Source organism: Podarcis cretensis, assembly GCF_951804945.1.
Source record: "Podarcis cretensis genome assembly, chromosome: 14".
Taxonomy (NCBI): domain Eukaryota; kingdom Metazoa; phylum Chordata; class Lepidosauria; order Squamata; family Lacertidae; genus Podarcis; species Podarcis cretensis.
The window spans coordinates 21,721,468-21,736,492 of NC_137183.1; the positions used below are offsets into that span (position 1 = coordinate 21,721,468).

Here is a 15,025-nt window from a genome sequence, read left to right on the forward strand (position 1 = left end):
TATCTACTTGCACTGGCGTGCTTTCGAACTGCTAGGTTGGCAGAAGCTGGGAACAGAGCAACAGGAGCTCACTCCGTCATGGGGATTCAAACCGCCGACCTTCCAATCAGCAAGCCTAAGAGGCTCAGTGGTTTAGACCACAGCGCCACCTGCGTCCCTTGTCTAGCTCAGTACCCTCACTACCCTGTCTTGAAAGTTGCTCTCCAGGGTTTCAAACAGAGGTCTGCCCCAGCACTAGCTGGAGCTGCTGAGGAAGGCATGCAAGGCAGATGCTCTACCAAATCTATGGTCCTTCCATTCAACATGGCACCACAACGCCATCAAAAGGGGACATGTGGGACCCTGACCTGCACAACCTAAGAGCATTCAAATACTGGTGCAATGCTCCAGGGCAGCCTCCACCTTGATGCCACCCTGCCACAGAGACACAGCCAATCCTAAACTTGATTGCAATTGCATTCCACACACAATGCCCATGCACTCCACAGACCAACCACCAGCTGCTTACATAGTATTCATGGTGTCCTGGATGCTTTGTATCCAGCTGTTGCGCTCTTCCTTTGAGCTGGCGCGAACTTCCACCATTTCTGGGTCCTTCCCTCCCATGCTGATAAGAAACAAACCCTTCTCCTCATGGGCTACTTCTCGGACAATCAGCTTCTTCAGAGATATCACTGTGGATTTTTGATCCTTTGGGGAAGAGAGAGCAAAACAAATCAATCAGCTTTCAATCGGATGCAGCCTGACAGGCCTCCTACTTTTCTATCTTAACCACTACAAGCCCTAACCAATGGATTATTTAATACATATCCCCCTCTAAAGTACTTCAGTTTAAACACACACACAGAGGTGCAGGGAGTTTCTCAAGCCTGCAGCCAATCTTTTGTTTTTGTTTTATTAAAGATTTTATTGTTTTACAGAAGTATGTGTAATGTCTCTCGTATTTTTTCCATGTAACATTTTTACCTGCAGCCAATCTTAGATGCTGTGGCAAATGAGAGCAAGCGACTTACTAAAGCATTTCAGTAGGTTTTAATGGTAGGGAGAATTTGGACTAGGAAAACATCTTGGCTCAACTCTTCACTACTGCTCTGATTTGTCCAACACAAGTCCACCTACTATATAATGAAGCTGCCCTAAATCAGAGCCTAAATGGGGCTCTAGATGTTGGTTTAGATTGGACTCATTGTATAGCCGAGGAGGAGAACCAGTGGCCCTTCAGAAGTTCCTGGAGTCCAGTTCTCAGCATCTTTGGCCACCGGTCATGCTGGTTGTGGCTAATGGAAACTGGAGCCCAACAACATCTGGGGAGCCACAGATGCCCCATTCTTGTTGCAGAGAGTCCGGAAACTGACTCTCTTAAGCTGTGTGTTGCTTCCTGACAGTATATTTCCTTACTTATACCAACACAGGAACATCATCACAGATTGCCAAATACGTTTCTGCGTCTCTGCAAAGGGTAGGACTGAATGGGAAAGGAGAACAATAAACTTTTGAAATGCACAGTTAGGTAATCACTACTGCATGTTATGGCCTTGAGGTCAGCTAATGCAATGAAGACTTCTGGGGAACTTAATCGCTTGCTGCAATCTTCTGGCATTTTGGTGGGTTCTAATAAAGACATTGCCCCACTGGGCATTTTGGAGGTTCCCCCCCCTTAAAGATCAAAAGCACCATTGCATTTTATAGGTTTTTGAAAAGATTTTTAAAAACCAGCTTTTTAAAGCCCATTTTGTAATTTCATTCTGTACAGTTCTGCTGTTTTAACGTGCTGCTTTATTCCTGCTTTTTCTTGCTCTTTTAATAACGGCGACCTTTGCCCAGAGGGAAGCAAATGCTTTAATAAAATAGTAATAAATTTGAAAGGTGCTAAGGAAAATGTACACAGAGAAAATAGGAGCCAGGAATTTTTTGACCCCAAACAAATATATTCAGAGGCTGTGTGCCTTTCCTTATAAATGGTAAAAAGGAGTGAAAGGAGCAGATAATTTTAAAAACAAACAAAAACTAAATACAAGAATCATCTTTGATTCAGTAACCCATTTTTTAGCCAAATGTATATTTATCGTTATTATTATTATTATTATTAATTAGAAAGTACTAAAGATCTTACCAGAGATGCAAACACATATTTCTGGTCCTTTTCCTGAAGAAATATCAGAACATCTGAGAGGAGAACAGCCTGGACTTCTGGCAAAGAAAAACACAACAGACCATGTAAAAACACACAAACACTTGCTCACTTCTAAACCTCGAGTCCTTTGAGAGACCTGGAAGTTTAGGGAAGAGGTGGCTAAGTGGGCAGGAGAGCGCAAATTCTCCTTATTCACAATCAATGCTTTTGTCTTAAGAGGAAAAGGTGTTAAGATGCTGTTTTTCTAAGGAGTGGTTTTTGCTGGGTATAACTCTCATTGGCTGCAGGCAGCTCTCCATCCACCCACCTCGACCAAAGACCAAAGTGTCAGGTCAAGGGGAGTTTCTCCAAAAGTAGTGGCCGCAAGCAGCAAGCTTCTTCCACAAGGTGCCGCAATGGCAGTGTTTGCAGATCATCATTTCACTGCACATGAAGTATTTCTAGAATATTAGTTTCTGGAAACTAAAGGAGAATTCTCCTTGACACATGGCAGGATGCTTACAGGACAACCAACATGCTCCAGGGTGAAAGTTCACCAGAAGGAGAGTTTAACCATCTCCTCCAGACTAAGGTTACAAGACATTCTCGTTTCCCAGGGACAGTCCCCAAATTTACAAATCAGCCCCCATACAAAACCCTTTGAAGTTGAAAAGTGTCCCTGGATTTATTGAAAAAAATCTGGTAACCTTACCCCAGACTGAAGGTGGCACATCCTGGAGCAACTTAGGAGGCAATGGCAAACTTGGTTTCCACAGCCCCCCAGGCTAAACACTATTACAGCTGAATCACGCTGTACAAGAAGCAATTCATTCTTTAGGATCCACCTCTGCTATTCAGATAGTTTCCCAGATGCCATATAACGTGTCCAGCAAGTAGGATGTACCACCTGGGTCTGTGTGCTGGACGTGGCACCTATCAGAAGCATCACATGGCTGTGCAGGGAAAAAAATAACCCTACAGGTAGCACTGAGAGGGACTTGCTTCTGAAATCCTGGAGAGGCCACTGCCAGTCAGAGTAGACAATACTGAGCTAGATGGGTCAATGGTGTTTGACTTGGTATAAGGCAGCTTACTATGCAGGGGTGGGGAAAACTGTGGCCCTTCAAATGCTGGTGGGCTCCGACTCCCATCAACCCCAGCTAATAGGGGCAATATTCAGGGATGACAAGAGCTGGGGTCCAGCAACACCTGGGGGGGGGTTAACCCTGCATGAAAGTCATCCCCCGAGGCCCTGTTGGTGGGCAGCTACACAGGATGGGACCTTTGCAGCAGTGACATCCAAACTTCCACCCTAGAGAGATTCACCTTGTTTCATCTCGGCTGGGGTTTGGATAGCACATTAAAGCATTGCAGTTGCAAAAGGCTTATGGGGGTCCACTGCTAAGAGATGGTCGCCTTTGCTGCTGCTGCTGCCTTATGCCAATATTGCTGGCTTTATTGGCTGTTATTATGGTCCTGACTTTTCTCTCTCTTTACAACACACCAGTTTTAAAGTACTGTAGGCCTTTGGAAATCCACTGGGGAAAATGCAGGGCACACATTTTTAAATAAGCAGCTGTGCTTAAGCAATCTAGGAATTTAAAAGACTGTCCCAATGTGGACACCGTGGAGGGTCCAACAAATTACACCTTTATCCAATATGCAGGGACAGGAAGGGAATACAGATGGCAGGGCTCACTTACCTTTCAGTTTGCTGGCTGCATTTCTCAGGGAGATGGGCCCGTCTCGGACAAACTTCCTGCGCCGCAGGTCCTCTCTGGCAAACATCTGCCCGCTCTTCATTCTCATGATAGACTTGCTGTCCGTCCGGGTGTAGATTTCATTGAGGCGCATCTTCTTCTCGTAGTTGCTGACTTTGCTGTTCACAGCTGTGATTACTTCCTTCACCAGGTTTAGGGACAGCACCAAATCTTGATGTTCCTCGTCGTTTTCTTAAAACACAAGGAGACCCATCTTTCAGTTCTCGCTTAATTCTTTTCGTCCAGCTCTTGAGCTTAGCTAACTTCTCTTCCGTTCCCTTTCCCTGAACCTCCCACCTATTTGCTGAGCACACATTTGACAGTGACACTTAGATCTCTCTCAGGGTGACAATTCATGAAGACATGAGGTGGGGAACCTTGGGGATTAGGGTCGAATGGAGCCCTCCAACCCTCTCTGGCCTTCAAACTCTCCCCTGGCTAAACTGTTCAACTGTTTTTTGGCTCTTGCTTGCCTTGCTTGTAGGGGTGTGGAGAGACAAGCTAACTGTATGGAGGTAAAATTAGCATCGTGATACAGTACAAGTGCCTAAACAGGGATCATTGCCAGAAGAGGCATGAAGAATCAGCAGACCAACACTTGTGCAATTGAACTAAACAGAAACAACTTAGAAGAATGAGGGTTTCAGAAGCCGCAGGACCATTTCCATGAAATGGAGGCTGCTGCAGAGACAGCTTTCTTTTACCTAGAATATATCCTAAGACAACAGTCTCTCAGCAAGCAAGCACAAAGGGATGCTAAAATGTTTTGCACTGGGTGCTTTCTATGCCACAAGCCCAATTATAAAATGCCAAGGTTTCTGAGGTCCATATCGCCATTTACTCACCAAGGTGGAAAATGGCAGCTTTTCTCCTACCTTTGGTATGCTGCAGTATTCTTTGTAGCAGCACAGGATATTTGGTGATCCTCTGTGTTACTAGCAAGATGCACTCAGGAATGCCCAGACGCCTCACCACAGAGCTGCTCATCTTTTTCTAGAGAAAGAAGAATGAAATGAAAGATAAAGGGTACACTCCTCACCATTAGCCTGCTGCCGCTGCTGCTGCTGCTGCTGAGCAGTTATTCTTTGCAAACTATCCCTACCTCACCCCACTTTGATCACACACACATATTCTGCCTAGAAACTGGATACTAGAAGCCCAGGGTTAAATATCTGGAGGGCCACAGGCTCCCTATCCTTGCAATATGTGGTTGACTTTGGTGAAAGAATCTGGATTTTTAAGGAGGAAGCACAATATACAAGAAACTTCACCTGCATGCTTCTTCCCCCTATTCCCTACCCCACCTCTATACAAGAGAACATTTGCAAAACACCGGTGTTACCTTGATGAATGCTTGAAACCGTTTCTCCTTGGAATGAAGGTCTTTAAAATAATTCACCGCCTCATTGTGGTGCCCGCAGAACTTGCCGTAGGTTTTCTTCATTTTCTCAGCATTCTCCCCAGAAAACTGCCAGAAGTTAAAACATATGTTAAGAGTTTGCCAGTAGTCTCCCCAAGTGGGTCCCAAGTGGGTCAGGCAACCTAATCATCAGCCACTCACTCAGTTGAGACATCACAGCAGACCGTGGTTTGTGCTAAACATCCCAGCACTTTTTGTGGGAAAATGAAAGTGGTGGCTCTCACGGTGGTATTAATGCTTTTATTCATTTATAGTTGTTTACTTATATCCCACTTTTCACCATCTTATGTCTCAGAGTGTCTTACAACTATAAAAATCCCATAAATTAAGCCTTAGAAATTTAATCTCTTGGAAATTTAAAGGAAGAACATCCATGATGCAAAAGCCTTCACAAATAAAATGGTTTTAACCAGACACCTGGAACTTAGCAGGAACAGGGCCTGTCTGACTTCTAGAGGGAGGAAGTTTGACAGAACTGGGCCCACAGCACTGAATGCATCACTTCTTATTGATGCAAAGCTGTGTTTCTGATCCATGGGAGACCGCTAATAGTGCCCCTTCCCCCGATGATGTCAGTGATCAACTTGGGACAATTTTGCATAATATTAAGGGTTACAGTTTTGTTTTTTAAAGCCCCTTTTACACATTTAGGGTCATAACTGGACCTCAGAGAGCTATGAATTATGCAATCTGACTTCCCTGAGGTTGTGCCCCTTCTGTTGTGCTTCAGTTCTGCTCCCATTGTGGTTTTGTTGCTGCGTGTTTTTCCATTGGATTCACTAAAAGGGCTATCTGACTCCAATCAAGTGAATGTTTAAAATAATCTCAAAATAAATAATGTAACTGTCAATCATTATGCATCACGGTACAGAATCATTTGGGGCGCTCCGCAGAGATGCTGCAAGGAATTGAATAGGTCTGCTTGCCAAAGCAAATACTGCCTTTGACTTCACTATAGTGGCTGGATCCTGCCTCAAGCCCTACTGAGCAGGATTTGCAGCGACGTGGGGGCTGTAGGACCTGATATACCTATCTGCTCCTGCTCACACCTGGCAGAATAAATTGTGCAAAACAGACACTTAATTTGCTAACAGAGGCTGCAGAATTCTGCCATTCCTCACGCAGAATCATGGCTTTTAGTTCGCTGCATGTGCAACCCAGATTAGGCGGACTGAAACACAGGCTCTGTGCCCTGCGCTGCCCTCAGATACACTTCCCAGTGCTTACTTGGTTCACAAGGATGTCCCCTATCCTCTTGATGACAAAATTCTTCTCGCTTCTGTCTGCCAGCGACTCCTTCTTCCTCTCCAGAATCCGCTGGAAGAACTGGGTGTGGATGTTTAGCAAGTCATCCAAGCAAGGGAAGACTTTTTCCACCATCTGCTGCTCATACTGCAATTCCTGCACCATTCCTCTGCTGTACACGTCACTCATGATCTTCAAGGTGCGGACGTGGTGCATTTCCGTCTGCATCAGTTCTGAAGAAGAACAGAGAGGGGTGAAGGCAAGACAGACACAGGGGAAGTTAGCAGAGAAGGGCTTGGCAAAGCAGAGAAAAGCCACAAAATGTAGCACTGGCCATTACAACTTTTTCCAGCCTGAGGGCCACAGTCCCCTCTAGGCAAGTTTCCAGTGGCCACATGACAGCAATGGGCCAGAAGCAAAAGAGCAACTCATGCTAATTTTGCTTTTATATAGTAGGCTAGTTAACTACACACCAAGGATAGCCAAGGTGTTGCCCTCCAGATGTTGTCCGACCACAACTCCCATCATTTCTGACCACTGGCCATGCTGGCCGGGGCTGATGGGAATTGTAGTCTAGAAACATTCAAATGGCATCACATTGGTATCCCCTCTATAATATACCTTTTTCTACCCTCTATCCAAACAAGAATGAAGAATCATCTGAGTTTAAGGGCACATTCAACACAGGCGAAAATACTCAAAGGCATTGCAAAGCAGGACTAGTTAGGAGTGTGTCCACAGAGTGCGAAGAGTCCTGAAGGCCAGATAAAAAAAGGCTTGGAGGGCCACATCTGCCTCTATAGCTAGAGGTTCCCCATCCCTGGGTCACAGAACTTGGCTCTCGAAGCATCTCAGCTCTGGTTTAGTAACTGAGGACGTTCCTATACTTGAAATCAGAACTTTCTTGAGGCAGTTCACAGACAATATAAAAGGCAACAAGAATCTACAAAGAATACATACATCAAACAGTAGCAACGTGATAAAACAGGACAGCAAAACAAACAACAGAATCTTAAAAGGATGAATTCTAGAAGAAAAAGAAAACACCAAGGGGGAGAATGCCTTCTGAAATAATGAATGAGATTGGGGGAAAGGGGTTTCAGTCGCCTCTATACTACCTTGTCCCTTCCTGGGATTAGCAGAAGAAATAAATGTAAAAAAGAGAAATCACACACTTTTGCTAATGTACGAAGGTTGCAGAATTTTGTCTCTGTGCTTGCAGAATTTTGATCGTCTTAGCATTAAATTGTGACGCTCACCATAAATAACATCTTGCCGCTTCACAACATCCTTCTTTTGTTGCCGGAGAAACTTGGCGTCTACAACTTGACTCCAGGACTGGGCTTCCAGCTGCTTTGAGTCTGTTTCGAAATCTCCCATGAGCTGGCCTTCATTCATATCTGCACCTGGGTAGTGGAGAGAGGAAATCTGAATGACAAATGCTCCTAACATTTTTATCCCCAAGTTTGCTGAGCTGCAGGGTTGATGCTTTTATCAAGACATGTGCTACAAAATTTAGTATTGGCTTCTAGCTGTTGGTGTCTCATCAGATGACAACCCAAATTTAGGATCACCTGTCCAGGAAGCCTAAGGATTGCAGAATTCATAGAACCTCCTTGAAGACATGTCAGAATCTGAGTTAGCGGATCCTGAACTTTGGAAGAGCAACTCAGACCTTTTAGGTAGGGAACTTCAGACAATCAAATCCTGGCTTAATAAGCCAGGATGTGCTTGACCCTCTGTGCTTCCTCATACAGCCCCTTCGTGCAAGAGAGGAAGCTGGAAACTATGGTTCAAGGATTAAAAAAATCACAAAAAAACCCAAGAGCTGGAAGCCAGCTTTAGATCACAGCTTCATAGGCCAGTTCACACATAAAGGAAAAGTGCAGCTCCCTAATTTGCTTCCCCACTTCCATTAACAGAAGAGCCAAGTGGGAGCAAAGGGGTAACATGGCTGCCCAGAGCTCACAAATATTCTGGCTTACTGAGTCAGGATTTGAGCACATGAACTTGTTCCACCCACCACCCAGAAGCGGTTCAGCACAATGAAAATGTACTAGATTGGTTCTGTCAGTGCTTTCGCCTCACTCTTCTCAACACCTTGACCTGCTCTCTCCTAGTAAGTAACAGAGACCCATCTGCAAGGAAGCTAGCATTGAGGCTCTGTCCTCTCCACTCCCACCCCTCCCCCAGCAAGTTCTTTCTGCCGGTGGCTTGCTTATCTTCCACTGGGGAAGACAAGAGCACCACCGAGGCCATTCCAATGCGCCACTTACAATTTAGTGCACTTTAGTTCAAGAGGCAAGGCTTTGGGAGGCATCAGGCCCTGCCTAGGGATGTAAGGACTCAACCGAGGACACAGCAGAGTCAGCAAGCATTTTGCGACTTCCCTTGGAACTCTCCCGCCAGAGTCCAGGCCTCTATTAGGTCTCTAAAATCTGCACTCAGTCTCTTCAGCTGAATTGCTCCTATTGAAGCTTACTCTCCTTCAGCTTAACACCCCAGGGGCTTGGAAGTTAACCAAACAAGGAGAGCTACAGCCATTATTTGCATTTATGTGTTACCAATATGGGAAGCATGATTATGTGAATTGGACTGGAGAAGTAACTAGTAGAGATGAACAGAGGAAGGAAGGGTGGCGCATTTTACAGGGCAAGAGGAACCTTCCCAAGCAATATCACACCCACCCAAGCAATAATTTTTGGGGAAGGGTCTTTTTTATCCCATTCTGAGTGCAGGCAAGAAGGAATACCCTCAGTGTGGTTTGAGTTCATGATGCTGTTGCACAGTAAAATCTGACTGGCTAAAGGTTGCTTTGATGTGTTTATCACATTACCGAGCATTGAGATGATCGTTTGTAGAACCATTAAACTCCATTCGGGTAACCATGTAATTCTTTTACCCCCCTTTTGTTTTTCAAAAGTCTTCCATAAGTTACTTGGTAGTTAATGCTTAGTAAATCCACAATTACAGTGTATATCTCCAAGAGCGAACCATTTATGTAATGACATGTAATTGCATTGTAATTAAGGTGCAATTTATCCGCCTTTGTTTACTCTGGTGAAATTAACAGAATGGTTGAAAGGGGCTCTGCGAAGCCTGCAAATTCGAGCTATGAAAGCAATTAACAGATGAGCCTGGAGCCGAGGATTATCCAGCATAGCAGCACATTGCGCAGCAAGAGAGAGCAGGAAACTGCTTACTTGTCCTCTGAATACAATTTTAGAAAAAATTATCTGCTACCAAAGCAGCCACTGCTCACTGCTGATTGAAAGGACACCATTCTGTGTGTCTTAGCTGTGCCTAGTTAAAATGAATTAACGGATGGGCTATGTCCTGGCGCACAAAGAAATTTGGTTTCCAGGTCCAAAACAACCTACGCATAGATTGAACAGAAAAAGTAATCATTTGATTTGGGAACTATGAAAAGATAGCAGGCCACATAGTGGCAGCAGTCACATACTAACCCAAACCACGTGTGGTCTCCCGGGGAGGAGACTGTAGCCACTCTTCTCCCTCATCCTTTTAGCTTAGTAAGTTGCAGCAACTAAGCCAAGGTTTAGTTTAGCACACTTTTCAAATCTGTGATTGTGGTTAAAATCTCTCCCCCTTATCCACAATCTGGAGTGAAGGTTTGGCTTGTGATTTTTAGGCTGTGGTTAAGAAGGAAAATGCTAAACCATGATCCTGGGCTCAGGTGACTTAGTACCGTATTCACTCGAGTATAATGAGCCATCAAATCTAATGCACACCTCAGTTTTCAGAACCTTGAAACAAAAAAAAAAAAAAAGGATTTGCTGGTGAATGTAAATGTGCCGTCGAATCTAATGCGCACCTTAATTTTCTCTATGTAATTTGGCCAAAAAAAGGTGGGCGTTAGATTTGAGTAAATACGGTAAATCAAACCTTGGCTTAGCTGCCTTGCTGTGATAAAAAAAAACACCAGGAAGGAGCAAAGTGGGTGCAATGCCTCTCCAGGAATAAGCACTGGATCACCATGACATGCAAACCCAACCGGTATATAAGAGTGTGAGAATATAAGAGTGTGAGAATTGTATTATAAAAGTGAAACCCCTAATCATAATTGCTAGCCGCAATTAAATTTGGAGCCTAGTTCTAACTGAGTGTGTTCTAATCCTGAGGCAATAATCTTGTGTCTAGGATAATTTGATTTGGTGGATGTTTTCAAGGACATTTTGTACACATAGGAAGCTTCAAACCATCACCACTCGCAGTTGAATCTTGCTTGCTGATTTCAGCCACTGTGTGCACAGGATGCTGGACTAGAAGGGCCATTGGCCTGATCCAGCAGGCTCTTCTTATGATCACTACTTGAGCCTGTTTTACTGCTGCCACTTACCTTCATCTGTTAATGACTCCATGGATTCGTTTACCCGGCTTATTTTATTCAAGGAGTCCGTTGACTGGGAGAGGAACTTCCATGAAAGTATGTTTTCATCATTCCCAACTCTGGAGGAACAAAGAGGCAGAAAAGAACAGGCCATTCAGAATTTTACCTTTGCTGGACAGCAGACTCAGGAAACCTGGGTCTCCACTGAGGAATGCAGGGAGGGTGTGATATGAGATGGGGAAGGGGCAGCTGCCTCCCTCTTCTCCCCTGCAACCCCCATTCCTCCAATACCATGCTAGCTAGGATTGATGAGAGATGCATTCTAGTAAACCCTAGAGGAGGAGCACAGGTTCCCCATCCATTCTTTAAATCATCTCACCATACGAAGATGCAAACCTCCATTCAACACACCAGGTTGTCTTACAAGGGTGAGGAACCTTTTTGGCTTGGTGGGCCATATTGTTGTCGTCCCCATCCTCATGGACCAACATTGACAGGTGGACAGGGCAAACCTCCTGTTAATCACCTGACATTATGACACCAAGTAACTGATAGCTGGGTTGTCCTACCCATCTGTCAAAGTCCTTTACACAATGTTTGGGACCAGCAGCATAAGAGGCTTTCTGCAGGGACCAGCTCTGTGCGAGAGAGTTCCCCCATGGGTGATTCTGTTGTGTAGTCAATCCAGCCGTGTCTCTACCTACCCCCTACATATAATGGTACACAGAGACATATAGCAACAGGTAGACAGGGTTGGGCAGAAATCCATGCTGGGTCAAATATGGCCCATTGCCTTTAGCTTCTCCACCCCAAAGTGAAACCATGTACAGAGGAGTAAAACTACTGATTCATCTAGGCAGTCGCTCTCCACTCTGATTCGCATCAGTTCTCCAGAGTTTCAGGCAGGGTTCTCTTGCAGCCCTGCCACTTAAAATCCTTCCAATTGCAAAATAATAATGACCAGGAACTAAGCCTGGGATTTTCTTCACAGGCTCTTCCTTTGAGTTGTGCCTCTATTCACTGTTCAACTCATCAGACCATGCACTTATTAGCGCCAAATGTACCTGCCCAGAAAGAATGACCCTTACCCAGCAATGTTCTGGATGGAGACACTTTTCGAAAGGGAAGGGTTATGCTGGGATCGCCTGCTATTGAACATGGAGGTCACGGTGTTCTCATCAGGGGCTAGAATTGCAGATCGAGGTCTCTCCTTTGGCTGAGAGGCTGCAAAGGGGGGACATATTGTCATCATCTCTTTAGTTACAGTCAACAGGCCTGTGAGAATTTTATAACAACTGACAATAACGTGAATAAAAATACACATCAGTACAAGTGAAAAACACAGAATTAAACAACACACACACACGGCAATCACGAGTGGCATAAGAAGAACAGGCATAACTACAAAGCTTTGCAGCTGCATTTTCAGCACAACATTCAGAATTCATGTACCACCAAGGTAAGAAAAATATATACATATGCTGGAAAAGTCCTACTCCAGAGTAGACCAGCTGAAATTAATGAGCCTATGTTAGTAATGTGACCAGCACTAGCTACCACCTTATACTCTGCTCATGATCTTAAAGCACATACAACCTGTTCTATGCCATAATTACAAAAAGAGAAGGGAAAAAAACCCCGGTGCCAACTTTTGAGGTGCTGCAGCGAGAAGTAAAGAAGGAAGGGAAAAAAAGGTACTCACGCTTATTTCTCATAATTACTGTAGGTAACGAGGAAGTATCATTGACTAGAAGGCCTCCTCCTTTCTGGAGATGGAAAGAATAAAGAGAACAAATGAATTGCTACTCTGCATTAGAAGCAATTTGTTGAAGGAGCTTAAAACATACACAGGCACCTCCACATTTACCCTTAAAACGTGACACAGCCAACCTGTTAGTATTCTGAAGACTTCTGTTTCATTCCAGCAGACATTTTAACTGAATTCTGCTTCTATAGGTTAAGTGGATTTTTAGTCTTTTGTATTGTACTTTTGAAAATTGCTTGAGACGCCTCTGCAGTTAAGCAGTATATAAAGCAACAGAATAAATATGTCCAACCATGGTTTGCTTTGTGCAAGCTAACCATGATGATGAACCAAAGTTTGTTCTCACATATGCAAGAACCAGGGCTAGAAACCAATGGATGAACTGCCCCCAGTATGAACTGATACGGACCCTGAAATCCTCATCTAAGGCTTCTCTCCATGTGCCCAGTCTATGGGAGGTCTGGAGAGCAGCAAAACAAGAACAGGCATTTTCAATGGTGGCTCCCTGCTTGTGGAATGCTATTCCAGAGAGGCTCGCCTGGCGCTATCATTACATATTGTGGTTTTAACTTTTTGCATGTCTTACATTATGGTTGTAAATCTCTTAGGGATTTGTAAACCACTTTGTAAAAAATAACCAAACAAACCTCAAAGTGGTTTACAATCAAGAAGTACAAAAAATTATCTACCTGTCTTTAGGTGACAGGCAAATACAATTTCTCCTAGACCTCTGACTTTTAATTATCTGCTGTCTTCTTAAGGGAATGCAATGTTTAAGTCCTGCCTTTTCAAAATGGGAATGAGGTTTATACTTTTCTCTGTTTAAACTGGTTTTAATGTATGTTTGTTTATTCTTGTAGGTCACTTTGAGTTCCGCAGTAGAAAAAAAAATACTGAATAAACAAACATTTAAAAACAGCAGAAGATGTGAAATTTTTCAAAACAGAGAAAACCTGCTCTTCTAAAAAGCAGTGGTCTGTGCTCCAGACACCCTGGTCGTATTACTATCATACGATTTCTAGGCACAAACAGAAAATTTTGGATAACTGTCCTTTTTTTGCACAAAAGGAAACAAGACCATTCTTACCTTCATTTTGGCTTTGGCACAAGCAACCACGCTCTCCTTGCAGTTTTTATGGACCAGAATACCACAACCTGTAGAAAATGAAGGGCAGCAGCACATGTCAGTATTTGCCTAGTTTCTCGTGATGGTCTTCAGAGTTTAACAATTCAGACCTCCTTAGGTGCCCAGCAGCCATCGGGACAGCTAAAATTTGCTTTCTTTCATGTTAATTATTTATGCCACCAGAAAGAAAGACTGACTCCTCCTAGCATCCTGCCACCAAATCTTCCAACTTTAAAATGCAGAAGAATGGGGAAATATCAAGTTCAGTGGGAAATGAGATGTAAAAGAAAGCCAATGGACCAACATCAAAGTAAATAGAGACATTCTCCTTTCCCCCTTCCCTTACTACTCAGATTTCCAGTAAAGGAACCCTTTGCAATTTGTAAGTACCCAAAACTCACTTCCCATTCCTTCCTCTACAGAACTCACAAGGAGCACTGGTCTTGCTATACACACGCCCTATGCCATCACACCTGGGCTTGCCATCATAGAGAATTTGTGATAAAACAGCTACAGCCAATCTGGCTCCTGGGCAAGATGAGCACTTATGGGAGCTGTTATCTGTCCAAACTAGCTGCCTAACTCAGCTATGTTTTTCCATTTCTGCTCTGAGCTTCTTGGGGGAAAGAAATGTTATGTGTTGTCACAGAGCATCAGAGTAAGTTGTCAACTCTTCCCATCACAAGCCCTACGGCACAACGTTATGCATACAAGACTTTGGGGGTGGGTGCGAAGAAAGCCGAGCTACTTTCGTTTCTCATAATCCTTGTCATCGCCACAATCAATACTGGTTGGGCAACAGAAAAACGTCTAATTGGTTAACCTTTGCATTTTCACCTGAGTCAATAGCAACAAACCAGCAACTTCAGGTTCTCAGACGAGGAAATGCCCCATGGAGATAACCTGGCTCAGTTTTGACATTGCACACGTTAGGCGATTATGCAAAGGAAAATACTGAATTGCGTCACAACCTGTGAGTCAGGTATAGATCCCCCAACCCAATGTCCGTTTAACAGATAGCTTTGTTTTATTTATTTATTTTGCTCAAAAGCCTCACTTGAACCCAAACCCATTTTGATTAAGGGCTCACAGCACATGCTGACTTTAAAAGCCCTGGCGCAAGGGTCAGAATTCTTAGGTTTTAAAAGGGACTATACAAGGAATATTCTATTCCCCTTCTGAACACCTCCTCCCCCAGGAAACTAACTTGTTAGATGTAAGGCCATCATTTTCTATCTGGAAATA

General features: G+C 44.0%; 1 protein-coding gene across 5 annotated transcripts in view; it reads right to left on the reverse strand.

The window, feature by feature from the left end:
• Positions 1-15,025, reverse strand: part of AKAP13 (A-kinase anchoring protein 13) — a 246,935-nt gene that overhangs the window by 15,311 nt on the left and 216,599 nt on the right. For all 5 annotated transcript variants that reach the window (XM_079954144.1, XM_079954146.1, XM_079954145.1 and 2 more), the window contains 11 exons: positions 13,742-13,809; positions 12,592-12,655; positions 11,978-12,113; positions 10,899-11,008; positions 7,798-7,944; positions 6,521-6,771; positions 5,216-5,341; positions 4,749-4,866; positions 3,817-4,065; positions 2,114-2,190; positions 509-690 (listed from right to left, as the gene is read on the reverse strand). In XM_079954144.1, the coding sequence (XP_079810270.1) occupies positions 509-690; positions 2,114-2,190; positions 3,817-4,065; positions 4,749-4,866; positions 5,216-5,341; positions 6,521-6,771; positions 7,798-7,944; positions 10,899-11,008; positions 11,978-12,113; positions 12,592-12,655; positions 13,742-13,809 (1,528 nt within the window). The remainder of the gene's footprint in view (positions 1-508; positions 691-2,113; positions 2,191-3,816; positions 4,066-4,748; positions 4,867-5,215; positions 5,342-6,520; positions 6,772-7,797; positions 7,945-10,898; positions 11,009-11,977; positions 12,114-12,591; positions 12,656-13,741; positions 13,810-15,025) is intronic.